Source organism: Moschus berezovskii, chromosome Y, assembly GCF_049115385.1.
Source record: "Moschus berezovskii isolate FMDL1 chromosome Y, NW_MosBer_1.0, whole genome shotgun sequence".
Lineage (NCBI taxonomy): Eukaryota > Metazoa > Chordata > Mammalia > Artiodactyla > Moschidae > Moschus > Moschus berezovskii.
The window spans coordinates 9067733-9088552 of NC_142489.1; the positions used below are offsets into that span (position 1 = coordinate 9067733).

A 20820-nucleotide genomic window follows, 5' to 3' on the forward strand; every position below is an offset into this window, starting at 1 on the left:
TTTCTCTTCTTCTTTTTTTTAACCAAGGGGAGAAATCCTCACAGTTTGATTTTATTTTTGCAAGCTGGATATTTCTCTCTCTCTCTTTTTTTTAACCAAGGGAATAACCGTTTTCACTTTCAGAATTAAACAGCAACAGCAAACGGCGTCCACCACGCTCATTTTGCCCTTGGCTTTTCTTTTCTTTTCAGGAATGCCGAGACCCCTTTCCTGCTTGTCCTGTCCTTCCTGCATGTGCATACGGCTCTCTTCTCTTCGAAGGACTTTGCCGGCAAAAGTCAACACGGCGCCTATGGGGATGCCGCTGAGGAGATGGATTGGAGTGTCGGTATGTATCCCTGTATGTTTGGTCTGTGGGCTTCCCGGGTGGCTCTGTGGTTAAGAATCCGCCTGGCAATGCAAGAGACGCAGGTTCGATCGCTGGGTGGGGAAGATCCCCTGGAGAAGGGAATGGCAACCCGCTCCAGTGTTCTTGCCTGGGGAATCCCATGGACAGAGGAGCCTGGCGGGCTACAGTCCATGAAGTCACAGAGAGTCAGACATGACTTAGCAACTAAGCAGCAACAGTCTTCAGTCTGAACTTCAGAAGTAGCTATGACCTTTCCTGCTTCCTAGCTTATTTCTTCTGAGTTTCTGCCTGTGTGTCTGATACCATCAGAGACAGCACGTGCTGCATTTTGTTTGTTTTTGTTTGTGTTCCAAAGAAAAGTCCCCAGACAAATGCTCAGCGTGGCAGGTAAAGTGAAAGTGTTAGTCGCTCAATCGTGTCTGACTCTTTGTGACTCTGTGGACTGTAGCCCGCCAGGCTCCTCTGCCCATGGGATTCCCCAGGCCAGAATACTGGAGTGGGTGGCTTAATTGCTAAGTCACATCCGACTCTAGCAATCCTATGGACTATAGCCCGCCAGGCTCCTCTACCCATGGCAACTGGACTGGGTAGCCATCTCCTCCTCCAGGGGCCCTTCCAGCTCAGGGATCAAACAGCAGGTAAGCAGCATATAAGAAGCATCTTAACCCCGGGTGCGGTTGAGGTTCCTGATGGATACAGCGCCAGGGAGTCTGGGTCTGTGGGCTGCTGATCAAAGAGATGCATGAAGGAAAAGAGTCAAGCATTTATTCTTTCCTCCCGTTACGCTCTCTTTATGTATTTATTTTAATTTTTGGCTGCCCTGGGTCTTCCTTGCTGTGCGTGGGCTTTCTCTAGTTGGGGCGAGTGAGGGCTCCTCCCTAATTGAGGGTCTCGGGCTTCTCATTGAGGTGCCTTCCATAACCTTTCAGAGCAAGGAGTGCAGAGCTTGGGGTCAGTAGTTGGTGCATGCCCGCTTCATTGCCGTGTGGCACGTGGCATCTTAATTCCCCGGCCAGGGATTGAACCCGAGTCCCCTGCTCGGAAAGGCGGCTTCTTAATCCCTGGACCGCCAGGGGGTTCCCACCGCTGACTCTTTCAGCCGTTGAATCTGAGCAGCCCCTTGTCTCTGGCACAGTTGGGTACAGGGCGGGTGTGGGAGGCGGAGGACTCGCCCGGCGGGTACAGCTGTGGACAGTCTCGCTGCAGTAACCTTGAGGTCTTCTTCTTCTGCGGCTCCTGTTCGCCCGCACTGTATCTCCTTCCCCTCCAGCCTGTGTGCTTCCTGCTGCGTCTGCGAGCAGGGCGGGGGTTCCCTTGCCTTCCGTGCCCCTGCTCCCTAAGCGGGTTACCCTATTTCCTGAGAGACGTGGCACGTTTTCCGGAGGAACCCGAAAGAGTTTGTAGTGAATTTTTTTCCTTTCTAGAAGTTATATTTTTTTAATGTGTATTTCACTTGGCTGCATCGGGTCTCACTTGTGACATGTGCGATCTCACTTGTGTCATCTGGGATTTTGTGTGTGTGTGTGTGTCATCTGGGATTTTTGTTGTTGTTGTTGTAATGCATGGATTTTCTAGTTGTGGGTGTAGGGACTCAATAGTTTCGGTGAGCAGCCTCAGTGGCTCCTTGGCATGTGGGATCTTAGTTCCCCAAGCGGGGATCGAGACCTGCGCATCCGCTGCATCGGAAGGCAGATTCTTTACCACTGGACCACCAGGGAAGTCCCTGAGGTGTTACTTTGTAAACTGTGCATTGTACGTCGACATGAAATCATGATGACTGCGCTTTCTCTTGGGACTTTCCTGATGGCTCAGCGGGCGAAGAATCCGCCTGCAGTGCAGGGAGACATCGGAGACATGTGTTTGATCCCTAGAGCGGGAAGACCCCCTGGAGGAGGAAATGGCAACCCACTCCAGTGTTCTTGCCTGGGAAATCCCATGGGCAGAGGAGCCTGGCGGGCTGCAGTCCAAAGGGTTTGGACACAACGTAGGGACACAACTGAGGGTGCACACCTGCGCTTTCTCTTGCACAGCTTCTCAGCCTCGGGGTTTTTTCTGCAGCGTGCAGGGGAAGCCAGCGTGTGTGGGTAAAACAGACGGATCGAAAATCCGTGAGTTCTGAACTTCCCATTCACTCCCTGAGTGTCTCTGGTGCTAAGGTCGTTAGCTCCTTCTGCACAAAATTGGACGAAGTGAGTCAAACTCACCGTCAGCAGATTGCTCACGATTTTTGCCATATTTCCTTTTTTTTTTTTTTTCCCTTTCGCCCCTTCTCTTGTACTTCCTTTCCTGGCACCTCCCTGAATTCAGGGTTTTTCTCAGCAAGGTGTTTAGGAGATCCTTGAATGTGGCCATAGAGTTTTCTTTGTTGGTTTGTGTTAAGAGCGCATCGAACCTGACAAGGGTCACCGACCATGGCGATGACAAGAACAACTTTTCTGTTTCGTTTCATTTAAACCTTGGGAGGGGCATCGTCTTTTGGACAAGGTGACTGAAGCCCCATTCCAGCATCTAGCTCTTTCCCTAACTATCTGTGTGAACTTGACCGATGTCTTAAATCTCTGTGACTGATGAGTTCAGACAAAGCACCTTCTGAGTTTCTTTCTAACCTCCTCTGTAATGCTCTCGGAGAACACCAGTGAGTCAGATGATGAACACGTACTAGCAAAAACAAAGGCGGCCGGAACATTCCGCCTAATGAGATCGGTGAGAAGAATTCATTATACTCGGGGCTTTGACATACAGCTCGTACAAGCCCTCCCTCTCTCATTTCTGCTTCTTAAAATGGTGCATGTAAATGAGCTTACATTTTCCACACCTTGGTAGTGTAAATCAGTAGAATAGTCCTTCGTCGTGTGGTTCAGTAGAATATTTTATCTCTTTAATGAGTGTTGTGTGTTAATGTAACCGGTTTTGTATCCAGCTCTCTGACGTGTCTTGGCTGGCAAGCAGGCTTTTGCTAGGATCATCACATGTATTGATTACTTTTCATTTAATTAGATCAACACATCTTCCTACCCTCACTCATGAAAAACAAGTCTAACTGCCAGTGTGTTTCTGCTCCTCACCCGTTGTGAGTAAAATGGAGCATGTTTTTGAATCTTTGAGACCTACAGTAGACCCTGGTATCATTAATGGGTGGTTGTGTTCTTCCTTTTTTTCTTTTTTGCCCAAAATAAAATCCTCCCCTTAAGCCATTACATTCATGGCTCAGGATGTTACCTCTGAGCATTTTGAACAATATGGCTTCTTTCCAGGAAGACCCTTTCTCTGTCACCGAGAAGGGGACTCTGGGTGAAACTGTAGTAAAATGACACAGAGGTATCAGCTTAAAAGAAACACCTCAAATACCATGGGAGTCTGAGCTACAAGCCATCAGGCAGACGGGCTGTAGCTCTGTCCTTTAGACTCTAAAGTTTAGGGCGTTTTCTTTCTAAATGTTTGGAGACAGCATAGCTATCCAGAGCATAACTTTCCCCACTGCGGGTTTCTCCATACCCGTAAAAGCATATTCATAAAAGATCCTTTTTTATTTAAATGTCCGCCATGGCCAATCTCACCCCACGTTGTGGAGCTTCGGACGGCTTTGTTCTCAGCTGTGTGATCACTGTTGCTTGTATTATTATTATGACCCAGAAAGGACAGACCGCAGAGATACGGTGTAAGCTCTACACAATGGGTTGTTGTTGCTGTTTAGTCGCTAATGTTCGTTGGACTCTTTGCGACCCCATGGACTGTAGCCTGCCAGGCTCCTCTGTCCATGGGATTCTCCAGGCAAGAATCCTGGAGTGGGTTGCCATTTCCTCCTCCAGGGGAAACTTCCCGACTCAGAGATGGAACCCACATCTCTTACAGCAGCTGGATCCCGTACCACTAAGCCCCCGGGGAAGCCCACACATGAGACGGCTGGCGGTAAAAGTCCACAAGGGTGGCGGAAATCCTGAAACTCTGACACCGCCGTGCAGTTTGAGAGGTGGGCAGTGTTCCACTGGTTACAGTCACTGCCTGCAAAGGACATGCCCTGCCTGCACCTGGTGTTACCTTCACACGTGTTTCCCCCCACCACCACTTTGTGATGTCAGCGGTCAGGGCGGTGTTCCTTTTCCATCAGAATGGTGTGCAGTCCACAGCAAGTCACAGGGAAAGGGTCATCGCCTTTAATACATGCCACTGTGTGCCTAATATATGATGAGACCTTGGCTTATGGGAATATAGGGGTTCCTAAGGGAGTTAGACGAGGTGGCTGAGTGGTTAAGGCGATGGACTGCTAATCCATTGTGCTCTGCACGCGTGGGTTCGAATCCCATCCTTGTCGGCTGGCTGAGTCTGTGAGGGGTGGCTCTTGTTTTTGGAGAAGGAAATGGCAACCTACTCCAGTGTTCTTGCCTGGAGAATCCCAGGGACAGGGGAGCCTGGTGGGCTTCCGTCTATGGGGTCACACAGAGTCGGACACGACTGAAGTGACTTAGCAGTAGCAGCAAGGGAGTTAAGGTCTGTATAGTCTTACGCTGTGGTTTTTCCAGTAGTCATGTACATATGTGAGAGTTGGACCATAAAGAAGGCTGAGCATGCAAAAATCGATGCTTTCGAACTGTGGTGAAGACTCTTGAGGGTCCCTTGGACCGCAAGGAGATCCAACCAGTCCATCCTAAAGGAAATCAGTCCTGAATATTCATTGGAAGGACTGATGCTGAAACTCCAATCCTTTGGCCACCTGATGCGAAGAGCTGACTCACTTCAAAAGACCCTGATGCTGGGAAAGATTGAAGGTGGGAGGAGAAGGAGAAGACAGAGGATGAGATGGTTGGATGGCATCACCGACTTGATGGAAGTGAATCTGAGCAAGCTCCGGGAGTTGGTAATGGACAGGGAGGCCTGCCGTGCTGCAGTTTATGGAGTCGCAAAGAGCTGGACATGACTTAGCAACTGGGAAACAGCAACACGGGAGTTAAGATTCTTCCAAGTGAATTTGAAATAACCCAGAGGAAGGAGGAATGAATGAATGTCTGGAAGGAGGTTCAGAGGAGCCTGGAGAGATTTTAAGAAAGAGACAAGTCCCCATATGTGGCCAGTGGCCTGCCTCAGCGTTTCAGCAGGACACACACTTTCCGAGGAAGCCTTCCAACCCCAGTTAATTCCCCAGCAGCAAAGCTTTGGGGGAGAAACAGGTGGATAAAATGTCGCTAGGATGGGTGAAAGGTGGTAACTCTATTATTTTTTATCAATTTTTAATTTAATTTTGTATTGAAATGTAGTTGAGATACAGTATCAGTTACAAGTGTACCAGGTAGGCATCATTCACAGCTTTGAAAGGTTATACTCCACTTATAGTTACATTATAAACTATTTCATGCATTCCCCATGATGTACGATACGTCTTTATAACTTACTTTGTGCATGATAGTCTATACTGAAAGAAGGCATCTTTTTTTTGGAAAGTTACCGTGTCCCAGGTGGCGCTAGTGGGAAAGAACCCGCCTGCCAATGCAGGAGACTTGAGACACAAATTGGATCCCTGCGTGGGGAAGATCCCCTGGAGAATGGCATGGCAACCCACTCCAGGATTCTTGCCTACAGAATCCCATGGACAGAGGAGCCCGGTGGGCTGCAGTTCATGGGGTCGCAAACAGTTGGACACGACTGAAGTGACTTAGCATGCATGCACACATTGGTCCCTAAAGAGGTCAGACAGTTTTCTTTCATTTTTTTTTAATTAAACAACAAAAAAAATCTCTTATTTATCAAGCGGAGTCAGATCCTTTCACAAGCCCTGTCCTTCGTGGCTGAATTTTTCACGAGTTCTTCTCTGCTAATCATACCTCTAAGATTGGCTTACAAAACGTATTTCAAATATTCAGCAAACAGTTTTTCTTTCTGACTCTCGAGCCGTCAACGACACGGTCGTTAAAACTCAACTCAGGCAACAAATCGGACCTCATTTTCTCCCTGGTACCTTCCTTTCTTGAAAAATTCCATTTTGGAATTTTCAAAAGACTTTTAAGTTCTCTGGGGGGCAAGAGACAGAGGGACGTGTTTCCACTTGTCCTTTTGCATTAAGTTTCTCTTCCAGGGTATCCTTAGTAACACACCTTTTAAAAAAAAAATGCCTGAGTTTGTAAAAATTTGCTTTTCATTCAGTAAGTTCCATGGGATTCTAAATACCCAAAGTGGAAACTGAATTTTTTTTTTTTAAAGGAAATGCACCAGTGGATTCCAGAGTATCAAATCTTGGATATCTGCTCAGGATGGCAGCTTAGCTCTGTGACAGAATATGACCTCGGGTGCAATCACTGTAATCTCTGGTTACCCAGATAATCAGGAAACAGAGGCTGCAGAAAGCATCCTTGCTGGCACTTTTGACAGGGTCTAGCATTACAGAATCCTCTGCCCTAATGAGCAGGCTTTTTATTCAAGCAGATCTAGACAGGAGAGAGATGAACCTGTTTCCGTTACAGACCACTGTTTACCCGAATCGCGAGATACGTAATAAGGTTTCAAAACTGCAAGAAAACATTTAGGAGGCGATGACAACCTGTGCCCTGTAAAAGAAAAGGACTAATACAGACCCACCTATGTCCAATTTTCTTTCCGCGGCTGTCAAATATATCAAATAACAAGACAGGATTCAAAAAAGATCCCTTGCTCAGTTTCCAAACACAGAGACTAAACTTCAGGACGTGTGCCAAAGAAACTTAAGAAACCGTGCTGTTAGGACATTTGGGAGAGCTGGCTGCGAGATTTTGAAATGCAAGGCTTCTGGAAACTAATAAATGGGATGTTGTTACTGGAGGATACCTTTATTTATTTTAATTTTGTTGAAGTGGAAGGCAATGGCAACCCACTCCAGTATGCTTGCCTGCAGAATCCCATGGACAGAGGAACCTGGCGACTACGTATAGTCTATGAAGTCGCAAGAGTCGGACACAACTTAGACACTAAACCGCCACATAGCTGATTTACAATGTTGCGTTAATTTCCTTTATAAAGCAGAGTGACTCACTTGTACATGCACAACCAGACACACATACACACACACGTATATGTGCCTGCTCAGATAGACAAGGAGAGGGAAGCCTGGCGTGATGCAGTCCATGGGGTCGAAAAGAGTCGGACACGACTGAGCAACTGAACAAAAACCATTTTTGATCACCCCTCATGGCATGTGGAATCTTAGTTCTCCAGCCAGACTTTGAACCCATACCCCTGGCATTGGAAGTGCAGAGTCTTGACCACTGGACCCCCAGAGAAGCCCCTGATTTTATACTCTTCAGTTAGCATGGAAGCATTTGGGAGCAAAGTCTCTTTACAGAGGGCTGTGTAAGTCACTTTATTTGCTCCCAAGCAGTAGAAGAAAAGAGAGGTGAGGTCTTCAAGTAGCGTATTTCCGTAAACAAACTCCTTTCTCCATCCAAAATGGATCTTGTCCATCAGGTACCCCAGATATGAGTGATGCAGAAAACTCAAACGAAACAAAACTCTGTTGGTTCTGGAGTTTTCCGAGTGCTTGCTGCAGTTGTCGCAAAATTCCATTCATTAAGGTCACTAACATCAGATCCACTCTTCGACTCCAAGGACACATTTGCCTAGTTTATCAGTTCCTTCGATTTTAAAGTGAACGCCCAGTGGCATTCAACTACACGCTCTTCTTGGAGTCAGCCGTGACAGACTGTGATTTGGGGAACATGTTTTCAGTTCACACAAAACCGTTAGAGAAGGAACACTGCTGTCATAATATATATGTTTTTTTTCACTCGGAAGTAAGACAATTGTCAGAAGAGAGTGCAAATGACAGCATTACAGCATTTTAAGCCTTTTAACTTGGATCATTTGAAAGCAGAATTGTCCGTCACCTACCTCTGTCGACACCCCGTTGCCCACCTGCCAAATCTCATCGGTAACAACCATCTTATTCATGCATTTATGCATCTGATTTTCAGCACGTAAATAAGCCGTGCGCTCGGAAGAGAGAAAGCTACAAGAAATAAGTGTCTCTGACGATCTTGGAAGCTTTAAGCGCTGTCTTTGAGAGAAGTCATTTTGCCTTGTCTCAACAACGTGGCCTTTGCATTTTGCTTGGTGTTGCTTTGTAATTAAGCCAGGGGCGGGGTTGGGGGCAGCAGTAAAACAAAAACAAAAAACCGATCTTGTACTCAGGAGTGAGGCTGCGTCAGGCATCGCTGATCAAGGAGGGAGTGGTCCCTTCGATTGAGTTGAAGGACAGGGAACCTGTGAGCAGGACCGTCTGCATGCAGTTGCAACCGACAGAGGTGTTGTGGGTGGTGATGACTCCAGGGTAGAATGCACACTCACCAGTGCCTGAGCGTGCATGCACGGAACGGCAGATCATGTGTTTGGGAAGGAAAGTGTCTTTACAGCCGACTGACTCTCTGAGACCTTTTCTTTGCTCCCAAGCAGTAGAAGAATGGGCCAAGCCGGGTCATCAAGGAACCAATTTCCATAAAGTCCTTCTCCATACATTTTGTCTCTTTCCTGATTTATTTATTTTTATTGAAGTATGGTTGATTTACAGTGTTGGGTTAATTTCTGCTGTACAGCAAATTGATGCACTTATACTTGCAGACATATATATATATGTTCTTTTTCATGTCTTTTCCCATTATGGTTTATCACAGGATACCGAGTACAGTTCCCTAGGGCCTTCTTGTCTATCCGTCTTATATAAAATAATTTGCCTCTGCCCATCCCAAATTCCCAGTCCGTTCCTCCCCCTACCCCTCCTCCCGCTTGGCAACCGGAAGTCTGTTCTGTATTTCAGTGAGTCTGTCTTATCTGTTTCCTAGATGAGTTCATCTGTGTCATTTTTGTAGATTTCACGTATGAGTGATATCATACGGTTTTTGTCTTTCTCTGTCTGACCTCACATATAAGTGATATCACAAGATGTTGGTCTTTCTCTGTCTGACTTACTCAGTGTGAGAATCTCTAGGGCCATGCATGTTGCTTGCAAATGGCGTTATTTCCGTCTATGTTGTTACGGCTGAGTGACATCCTGCTGTGTACATATGCATCACCTCTTTGTCCACTCATCTGTCGATGGACATTTGGGTAGCTTCCATGTCCCAGTGAGTGGTAAAGAACCTCCTGCCAATGCAAGAGACATGGCAGATGGGGGTTTGATTCCTGGGTCGGGAAGATCCCCTGGAGGAGGGCGTGACAACCCACTCCAGTACTCTTGCCTGGAGACCCCTATGGACAGAGGAGCCTGGCGGGCTACAGTCTGTAGGGTCGCACAGAGTTGGACACGACGGAAGTGACTTAGCACACATGTCCTAGCTGTTGTAAATACTGCTTCTTGCCTAGAACATTCCCGGGACAGAGGAGCCTGGCGGGCTACAGTCCGTGGGGTTGCAAAGAGCTGCACACGACTGAGCCACTAAACAAACAAACAAAAATGACCTCTGGGGAGTATGTATCTTTTCAGATTGTGGTTTTCTCTGGATATATCCCCCAGGAGTGGGATCACTGGGTCAAGCAGTGGCTGTATGTTACGTTCTTTAAGGAGCAACTGTACTGTTCTCCATAGTGAGTGTGCCAATTTACATCACCACCAGCAGTGTAGGAGGGTTCTTCACGCCACACTCTCTGCAGAATGTATTATTTGTGGACGTCTTGATGGTGGCCACTCTGACCAGTGTGAGGTGATAGGTCGTTAAGAGTTTTGATCCCTGCTTCTCTAATAATTAAGTGGCAACCCACTCCAGTACTTTTGCCTGGAGAATCCCATGGAGGGAGGAGCCTGGTTGTCTACAGTCCACGGGATTACGAAGAGTAGGACACGATTGAGCGACTTCGCTTTCACTTTTCTCTAATAATTACTGATGTTGAGCGTCTTTTCATGCGCCTATTGGCCATCTGCATCAATGGCATTAATTTTCAATGCTTTGCTCTTGCAAATGAATCTTTTTATCTGCCAAAGTGCAATTTTTCTCTATTAATCTATTCTTGATTTTATATGTCTGTGAGGTATGCACGTCTGGGAAGCTTCATATAAATTATCAGAAAATATCAATGAAAATCAAATGATAGGGTAGCAAAATGTATCTGCTTACATTTATGTATATACATGTGTGTGTGTGTGTGTGTGTGTGTGTGTGTATATAAGGTTTCCCTAGTGGCTCAGAGGGTAAAGCGTCTGCCTGCAATGAGGGACACCCAGGTTCGATCCCTGGGTCGGGAAGATCCCCTGGAGAAGGAAATGGCAGCCCACTCCAATATTCTTGCCTGGAGAATCCCATGGACAGAGTAGCCTGGCTACAGTCCACGGGGTTGCATATCAGTTCAGTTCAGTTGCTCAGTCGTGTCCGACTCTTTGCAACCCCATGAATAGCAGCACACCAGGCCTCCCTGTCCATCACCAACTCCCGGAGTCGACCCAAACTCAAGTCCATCGAGTCGGTGATGCCATCCCACCATCTCATCCTCTGTCGTCCCCCTCTCCTCCTGCCCTCAATCTTTCCCAGCATCAGGGTCTTTTCCAATGAGTCAGTTCTTCCCATCAGGTGGCCAAAGAATTGGTTTCAGCTTCAGTCAGTCTTACAATGAATATTCAGGGCTGATTTCCTTGACGATGGACTGGTTGGGTCTCCTTGCTGTCCAAGGGATTCTCAAGAGTCTTCTCCAGCACCACAGTTCAAAAGCATCCATACTTTGGATCTCAACTTTCTTTATAGTCCAGCTCTCACATCCATACATGACCACTGGATGTATATATATATATATTATATATAATATAGTATATATGCTTCCCAGGTGGCACTAATGATAAAGAATCCGCCTGCCAATGCAGATGGTGTAAGAGACACGGGTTCAATCTCTGGGTCGGGAAGATCACTTGGAGAAGGGAATGGCACCCCACTCCAATAGTCGTACCTGGAGAATCCCATAGACAGAGGAGCCTGGTGGCCTACAGTCAATAGGGTCGCAAAGAGTCAGACACGACTGAAGTGACTTAACATGCGTGCAAGCAAGCACATATATGTATTACGTAATATATATATGTAAAACATTAGTTTTATATACAAACTTTATATATGTTTTCAAGTTATCTTCCCTTCCTGTGTGAGTTTCCAGTATTTGTGACAAAATAGTAATCTTCTGCAGAAAGATTCAGTTTTTTCAGCCTCAGGTTAGACATGCAGACAGTACAGAGTCGACCAGTTAGGATGGGGAGACAGCCCTGGGATAGGAACAGTTGCAGTCTGTTAATCCAGACTTTTGGCCATAAGGTTTAGTTAGAAATTCACTATGTAGAATATTGATTTTCATTCTCCAAATTAATTTATCCTATAAATCGTCAACCTCTGGGCTTCATAAACTCTGTAATCGTGTTACCATTTTTTTTTTTTTTTGCAAAGCCAGAAGCTTAATTTTTATATTCTTGAGCCCAGGATGCATATTATTTTACCTTGAATTTACATCTCAAATTAAAATGAGTATGTTTTAATGCTCTTCTGCAAAATCATTTCCCTAAAGAAGATAACACCATAAATTATCGAGGAATCAAGTTGCCCAATTGAGTCAAACAGCATAAATAAAATTTCTGGCTCCAGAACCACAGCAGCTATCACAACAAGCATAGTAAGTGTTTATTGACTCACAGTAGCGAAAATCTAAAGTTGGCATATGCTAGTCACTCATCTAACGTCTAACGTGGATTGTTTAGTGGCGGCCTATCGGTGGTGTTCTAAGAGATTTTTATCATCTTTGAAGGTGAGGAAGTGAAGTTTGGAGAGGCTCAGTCACTTGTGTAAGACTGCCCAGGCACCAGTAAGCCACACTGCTTCTCTGTAGCCAGAAAAAACTTCCAGTTTGTTGACTGAATTGAGAAAGTAGACTTGTCTCCTCTCCAGCTGCGGCTTATCTATAAGACAAGACTCTTTGGAGCAAAGGCCTCCAACGATTTTCCTCCTACTTCTGTATCCTAGGAGTTCATCCCTCCCTGCATTCTTGACTTCGTCTCACACACTCTAGAGAGGTCTGTATTCTTTGCAGTATCTAGGACATGGAGGCACCCTCGATGTCCATGGACAGATGAATGGATAAAGAAGTTGTGGAACATGTATAGAGTGGAATACATATCGGTTCAGTTCAGTCGCTCAGGCGTGTCCGACTCTCCGCGACCCCATGAATCACAGCACGCCAGGCCTCCCTGTCCATCACCAACTCCCGGAGTTCACCTAAAGTCATGTCCATCGAGTGGGTGATGCCATCCAGCCATCTCATTCTCTGTCGTCCCCTTCTCCTCCCGCCCCCAATCCATCCCAGCATCAGAGTCTTTTCCAGTGAGTCAACTCTTTGCATGAGGTGGCCAAAGTATTGGAGTTTCAGTTTTAGCATCAGTCCTTCCATCACTCCATATAGAGTGGAATATATATATATGTATATTTTAGAGTGGAATATTATATAATATTATATAATAAATAATATATTATAATATAATCTATATATTAAATATATAACATAATATAATAATATATACAATATAATATATAATATAATAATATATATTATATAATATATAATATAATAATATATATTATATAATATATAATATAATAATATATAATATATATAATATAATAATATATATTTTACAATATATATAATATAATAATATATTATATAATAAATATAATATAATATAATAATGTATAATAATATATACTATATTATATATAATATAATAATAAAATAATAAAAATATAATAATATAATATATGTGATATGTATGATATAATATATAATATTATATATTATAATATATTTATATAATATAAAATATATAATATATACAATATATAACATTATATATAATATATAATATAATATAATATAATGATAATATATTATATATTATATAAATATATATTATATATTTAATATATAGATTATATTAATATAATATATTTATTTTAATATATATTTATATTATATATTATTTAATAAATATATTATATTAATATAATCAATATATTAAATGTATTATACAATATAAATATATTATAATATAATATATTAATATAATATAATATAATATATGAATCCGTTCCGTTCCATCCATTCCGTTCCATCGCTCAGTCATGTCCGACTCTATGCGACCCCGTGGACGGTAGCCTACCAGGCTTCTCCGTCCATGGGATTCTCCAGGCAAGAATACTGGAGTGGGTTACCGTTTCCTTCTCCAGGAGATCTTCCCGACCCAGGGATCGAACCTGGGTCTCCTGCATTGGAGGCAGACGCTTTAACCTCTGAGCCACCAGGGAAGCTCAATATATGAATACTATAATATATATTAAATTGTATATAATATAATATATTATATAATATATAATATATTATAATATATTAATATAATACATATAATATATAATATTATATATTATTCCACTCTAAAATATATATATATATTCCACTCTATATGGAATATATATATATTATATGCGATATTATGGAGATGAGTTTGAGTGAAGTCCAGGAGTTGGTGGTGGACAGGGAGGCCTGGCGTGCTGTGATTCATGGGGTCGCAGAGAGTCGGACAAGGCTGAGCGACTGAACTGAACTTTATTATATAGAGAGAGTGGAATATTACTCAGCCATGAAAAGGAAAGAATTTGAGTCACTTGTGGGGATGTGGATGGACCTAGAGTCTGTCGTAGAGAGTGAAATAAGTCAGCAGGAGAAGAGCAAATATTGTACGTCAGCTCACACACACCCACACATATGGAATTTAGAAAAAGGGTACTGATGGGCCTGTTTCCAGGGCAGGAACAGAGACAGAGGCATAGGGAGCAGCCTTGTGGACGCAGTGGGGGAAGGAGAGGGTGGGATGATTTGAGAGAGTGGCCCTGACATCTGGACACGACCACGTGTAAAACAGAGCGGGTTGGAAGCTGCTGTATAGCACCGGGAGCTTAGCTCAGCACTCTGTGATGGCCTAGAGCGTTGGGATGGGGTCTGGAGGGAGACTCACAAGGAGGGGGAATATGTTTACACATGGCCCATTCACTTTGATGTACAGCAGAAACCTGTACAACAGCACTGGAAAGCTATTATCCTCCAACTGAAAAGAAAGAAGAAAAAATTAAACAGATGCAGAAAAGAATAGCGTGTGCATGTTGGGTATCACAGGGGTGTTGTGTATAACACTGCCTTCTCCCTCAGCCGCTTCTGGTTAGCACATTTAATTTGCTAATCAAATATGTCTAGGCATAGCAAGAAAAGATAAATTAGGATTTGAGAGATGGACTTAAAGCAATGTTTAAATGGTATTCCACGGAGGACCAGTGTCTATATTTGAAAGGTGAGATCAAAATTAGGGGTGAGGAGCAGATTTGAATACTTGTTGCTTTCGAGTCGTGACACCCAGTTAGCGCTTGTCGAAAGGTCAAAAGCAATAATTCCTATGCATGCGGACTTCCCCTGTGAGGGGGGTGGTTTCAGTGGTTAAGATTTTTGCCTTCCAATGCCCCAGGTGGGAGTTCAATCCCTGGTCAGGGAGCTAGGATCACACAGGCCTGGAGGCCAAAAACGCAAACCCTCAGACAGAAGCAACAGTGTAACAAATTCAGTAAAGACGTTAAAAAAACTCCTGCTATGTGATGTGTTAACACCTGCTTGAATGAGTTGAATTAGTCAGATGAAATGAAGTCACATACTTAGAAGAGTCAGCACAGTGCTGGGTATGCAACAAGTGCTTAATAAATGCTAGCTTCTATTATTATTATTGCTATTATTATTACTCTCCCTTTCACAGATGGGTGAAGCATGTTTGCTGAAAATGTACATATAACCCACATTCTATTGAGTAGAAAACTCATGGATGAGAAAAAAAAAAAAAGTCCGTGATGGAAAAGGAGACAGGTGTTTGGACCATCTTGTGGGTTTTTTACGGCACTGTCGCTATTTCATCTTCTATTTGAAATGTTCACTCTGGACTTCACATTCCCCGCAGAGCCCTTCTGCCCGTGGCTTTGGTGTTCAGGATCTTAGGGACAGAACTGAATTGCTTCTAAGAGCTTGGGCTCTCCCCGTGAAGTCAGCCTGTCACCCCAGAGTTAGATGGACATTTCAGGAGCTGCAGGCAGCAAGCTGGAGGTCACTTGGACACAAGACCGGAGCTTGGTGGGGTGGTAGTCAATGTATCCACTTTTTTTAAAATACATATTTATTTATTTGACCTCACCAAGTTTTAGTTGTAGCATGCAGGGTGTTTGGTTGTGGCATGCAAACTCTTTTGTAGCATGCAGGGTCTTTGGATGTGGCATGCAAACTCTTAGTTGTGGAATGTGAGATCTAGTTCCCTGACCAGGAATCGAACCTAGGCCTCCTGCATTGCGAGTGTGGTATCCTATTAGTCACTGGACCACCAAGAAAGTCCCAGCATGTCCAGGTTTTAATCTGAATGGTGAGGAGGAGTTGAATCTGTGAATAATGTCAAGGTGTCTGCAAACAGAAGCATCATTTTTCCATTTGGTATCCTCAGCCTTATAGATGGTCCAATGCAATGCCAAAGGGGGAAAAAAATCTAATCCTGAGATTTAAAAAATGGATAGGTCAATGTTATGTGGCAACCTGGATGAAAGGAGGGTTTAGGGGAGAATGGATACATGTATATGTATATATTGTTGAGTCCCTTTGCTGTTTACCTGAAACTATCAGAACATTGTAAACTGACTATGCCCCAAATGCTCCAGTACTTTGGCCACGTGATGTGAAGAGCTGACTCGTTGGAAAACACCCTGATGCTGGGAAAGATTGAGGGCAGGAGGCGAAGGGGACAGCTGAGGATGAGGTGGTTGGATGGCATCACCGACTCAATGGACATGAGTTTGAGCAAACTCTGGAAAACAGTGAAGGACAGGGAAGCCTGGCGTGCTGCAGTCCACGGGGTTTCAAAGAGTTGGACACAACTTAGCAACTGAGCAACGTGGAAAGTGTAATGGTCATCTCTCCCATCGCTGGAGAAGTTCTGGCCGATCCCTTTCTAGAGCTCTGCGCTGGCCATAGAAAGCGCCCCCTGGACCAGTGGGCAATGTCAGTCTCCATCCCAAAGCGGGGATAACCTCCCCTGGCAAGTTCAACCGGTGGCTGTTTGCACAGAGCAAACAAGATGCAGGCTTTCTTCTCTGCAAACCCAGAGAAGACCAGCAGATGCAGAGGCGTAGGTCCATCAAGAGCGGGGAGACCTGTGTTCCCTCCCGAGAGCTGCCCTCTGAAATGATTGCCTGCTGTCTGAGCGCCCGCTGCCCGGGTCAACCAGTTCTCTGTGACACTTATCCTCCTGGGGAGGCGATGACCACACTGACCACAGAATCTTCCTCCGACCTGAAGGCATGTTGACTTTGATTTCCCCCCCAGACTCACACGTGCAATGCCACTGAACACACACGGTGACGCTGCTGTTGTGTACGTGCGCAAAAGCACAGGCGTGCTCACTGAGAATGAGGACTGGTTGCGGCTGCGGCTGCTAGGTCACGTCAGTCGTGTCCGACTCTGTGTGACCCCATAGACGGCAGCCCACCAGGCTCCGCCAAGGACACTGGAGTGGGGGTTGCCATTTCCTTCTCTAAGAAGGACTGGTTGGAGTTATTAAAATCATTTCCATCCCATGCAACACCCTGCTGCTGCTAAGTCGCTTCAGTCGTGTCCGACTCTGTGTGACCCCATAGACGGCAGCCCACCACGCTCCCCTGTCCCTGGGATTCTCCAGGTAAGAACACTGGAGTGGGTTGCCATTTCCTTCTCCAACACCCTGGGGGGCATGGAAAAAACACAGAATTTATTGTTAATCGGAGAAGATAGTTAAGCAGAGCCTTGGAAGCATCCCAAGTGGTGGGGAACACATGCTGGAGCAGGGAATCTCACAGTTTAGCTGCGATGAAGGCAGAGATGGGCTTAATAGAGGAAATCTCCGTGTAGTCATAGCTACCAGGGGCAACACAGAATAAGCATGAATTTCCTGGAGACTCAGACAGGAGGGAACCCGAGAAGTGAAATGAAGCCACATCAGGAAAGGATCTTTCGTAGAAAACATTTCCATCCCGCAGCTTCATGCTGCTTAGTTACCCTGATCATCCTAATTATCTATCTATTGTATTTAGTCAAAGCAATGACCAACCTAGCGAGCATATTAAAAAGCAGAGCCATTACATTGCCAACAAAGGTACGTCTAGTCAAAGCTATGGTCTTTCCAGTGGTCATGTACGGATATGAGAGCTGGACCATAAAAGAGGCTAAGCGCCAAAGAACCGATGCCTTCGATCTGTGGTGCTGGAGAAGCCTCCTGTGAGTGCCTTGGACTACAAGGAGATGAAACCAGTCAATCATAAAGCCAATCAACCCTGAATATTCGCTGGAAGGACTGATGTTGAAGCTGAAACTCCAATACTTTCGCCACCTGATGCGAAGAACTGACTCATTGGAAAAGACCCTGATGCTGGGAAGGATTGAAGGCAGGAGAAGGGGATGACAGAGGATGAGATGGTTGGATGGCATCACCGACTCGATGGACATGAGTTTGAGCAAGCCCTGGGAGTTGGTGATGGACAGGAAAACCTGGCATGCTGCAGTCCACGGGGTTGCAGAGTCGGACACGACTGAGCAACTGAACAATACACAGCAACATAAAGGTCTTCTCAGGTAGCTCAGTGGTAAAAAAAACAAAACCTGCCTGCCGATGCAGGAAACAGCAGTTCAATCCCTGGGTCAGGAAGATCCCCTGGAGGAGAAAATGGTGACGCCAACTCCGGTCTTCTTGCCTGGACAATGGACAGAGGAGCCTGATGGGCTCCAGTGCTAGTTGCAAAGCACTGGACGCAACTGAGCAGGCACACAACGTCAGTACATTGACAAAGATGGCCATGTTGGCTATACTGCTCATCCCACGTAAGCTAATGAAGAATTGCCTTTGTAGGCTCAATGACAGCATAATTTGTCTGTCCCGGCAACTGATTCAGGGGGGCATCAGAACATAGGGTGAAGCTTGCTCCCTGAAACAACACCTAGTATTTCCCCAAGCCCTGCAGAGAGTCATAGCTGCCACCAGCTGGTGCAATTACTAACAGATACTCTCTTATTTATCTTCAGAGCCTACCCTCTTCAGGAACATTTGCGTCCCATCATTCACCTGTTGATCACAGGAAGGACTTAATGAAATAGTTTTAGGGAAACTTTTCTAGCGTTTCCTGTGTTCCCTGCATTACACTGAGTAGGTGGAAATTCTTCCTTATATATTCCTGGTGGGTGTCTGCTTCGGGAGATATTCTCTTTCCTTAATGAGCTCGGTGTTTCCAGAAGAGTGAATAGCGACGTCACGGCATTTTTGTTTCCATGTTTTGCCTGAATCGACCTTCCTTATAGGAAACAAGAGAAAAGCCAGATTTGCTGAAATAGCCAGTCTTCCATTAGACAGTTTGGTTAAAAAATTTTTTTTATTGAAGTATTGTTGATTCACAATGTTTCGGGTATACAGCAAAGCGATTCAGTTTTATATAGACGCACACAACTTCTTCAGATTCTTTTCTGTTACAGATTGTTACAAGGTGTTGAGTATAGTTCCCTCTGCTATACAGTAGGTCCTTATGGTTTATCTGCTTTATGTAAAGTACTGTATATCTTTTAATTTCAAATTCGCTGGGCTGGAAGAAGCACAAGCTGGAATCAAGATTGCTGGGAGAAATATCAATAACCTTAGATATGCAGATGACACTACCCTTATGGCAGAAAGTGAAGAGGAACTCAAAAGCCTCTTGATGAAAGTGAAAGAGGAGAGTGAAAAGGTTGGCTTGAAGCTCAACATTCAGAAAACAAAGATCATGGCATCTGGTCCCATCACTTCATGGGAAATAGATGGAAAAACAATGGAAACAGTGTCAGACTTTGTTTTTTTGGGCTCCAAAATCACTGCAGATGCTGATTGCAGCCATGAAATTAAAAGACGCTTGCTCCTTGGCAGGAAAGTTATGACCAACCTTGATAGTATATTAAAAAGCAGAGACATTACTTTGCCGACCAAGGTCCGTCTAGTCAAGGCAATGGTTTTTCCCGTGGTCATGTATGGATGTGAGAGTTGGACTGTGAAGAAAGCTGATCGCCGAAGAATCGATGCTTTTGAACTGTGGTGTTGGAGAAGACTCTTGAGAGTCCCTTATACTGCAAGGAGATCCAACCAGTCCATTCTAAAGGAGATCAATCCTGGATGTTCATTGGAGGGACTGATGCTAAAGCTGAAACTCCAATACTTTGGCCACCTCATGAGACAAGTTGACTCACTGGAAAAGACTCTGATGCTGGGAAAGGTTGGGGGCGGGAGGAGAAGGGGAAGACCGAGAATGAGATGGCTGGATGGCATCACCGACTCTGTGGACATGAGTTTGAGTGTACTCCGGGAGTTGGTGATGGACAGGGAGGCCTGGCGTGCTGTGATTCATGGGGTCGCGGAGAGTCGGACACGACTGAGCGACTGAACTGAACTGAACTGAACTGAATTTATCCCTTCTCCCGACCTGTCTTCTTTGGTAGCTACAAGTGGGTGTTCTATGTCTGTGAGTCTGTTTCTGTTTTACGAATGAACTCATTTGCATCACTTTTTGCATTCCATATAAAGCAATATCATATGCCGTCTGTCTTTCTCTCTTTAACTTAATTCAATATCACAAGTTTTAGGTCCATACCTGTTGCTGCAGGTGGCATTATTCCGTTCTTTTTTATGGCTGAGTAATGTCAGACTTTATTTTTTTGGGCTCCAAAATCACTGTGGATGCTGATTGCAGCCATGAAATTAAAAGACCCTTACTCCTTGGGAGGAAAGTTATGACCAACCTAGATAGCAGAGTAAAAAGCAGAGACATTACTTTGCCAACCAAGGTCCGTCTAGCCAAGGCTATGGTTTTTCCAGTGGTCATGTATGGATGTGAGAGTTGGACTGTGAAGAAAGCTGATTGCCAAAGAATTGATGCTTTTGAACTGTTGAGAGTCCCTTGGACTGCAAGGAGATCCAACCAGTCTATTCTAAAGGAGATCAACCCTGGGTGTTCATTGGAAGGACTGATGCTGAAGCTGAAGCTCCAGTACTTTGGCCACCTCATGCGAAGAGTTGACTCACTGGAAAGGACCCTGATGCTGGGAGGGATTGGGGGCAGGAGGAGAAGGGGACGACAGAGGATGAGATGGCTGGATGGCATGACCAACTCGATGGAGGTGAGTTTGAGTGAACTCCGGGAGTTGGTGATGGATAGGGAGGCCTGGCGTGCTGTGATTCATGGGGTTGCAAAGAGTCGGACATGACTGAGTGACCGAACTGAACTGAACTGAAAATTCCATTCTGCATGTGTACCTCCTCTGCTTTCTCCCTTCCTCTCTCCCTGGACATGTAGGTTGCTTCCAAGTCTTGGCTATGGTAACTACTGCTGCTGTGAGCATTGGGATGCATGTATGTTTTTTGAATTACAGTTTTC

At 44.8% G+C, this 20820-nt stretch overlaps 1 protein-coding gene and 1 non-coding gene across 4 annotated transcripts in view; both read left to right on the forward strand.

Annotated features, from left to right (window-relative positions):
* Positions 1 to 20820, forward strand: part of LOC129564114 (steryl-sulfatase) — a 154010-nt gene that overhangs the window by 87537 nt on the left and 45653 nt on the right. For all 3 annotated transcript variants that reach the window (XM_055437719.2, XM_055437720.2, XM_055437718.2), the window contains one exon: positions 192 to 328. In XM_055437719.2, coding sequence (XP_055293694.2) covers positions 192 to 328 — 137 coding nt within the window. The remainder of the gene's footprint in view (positions 1 to 191; positions 329 to 20820) is intronic.
* Positions 4580 to 4661, forward strand: TRNAS-GCU (transfer RNA serine (anticodon GCU)). The gene has a single exon. It is a non-coding gene; the product is annotated as a tRNA-Ser (tRNA).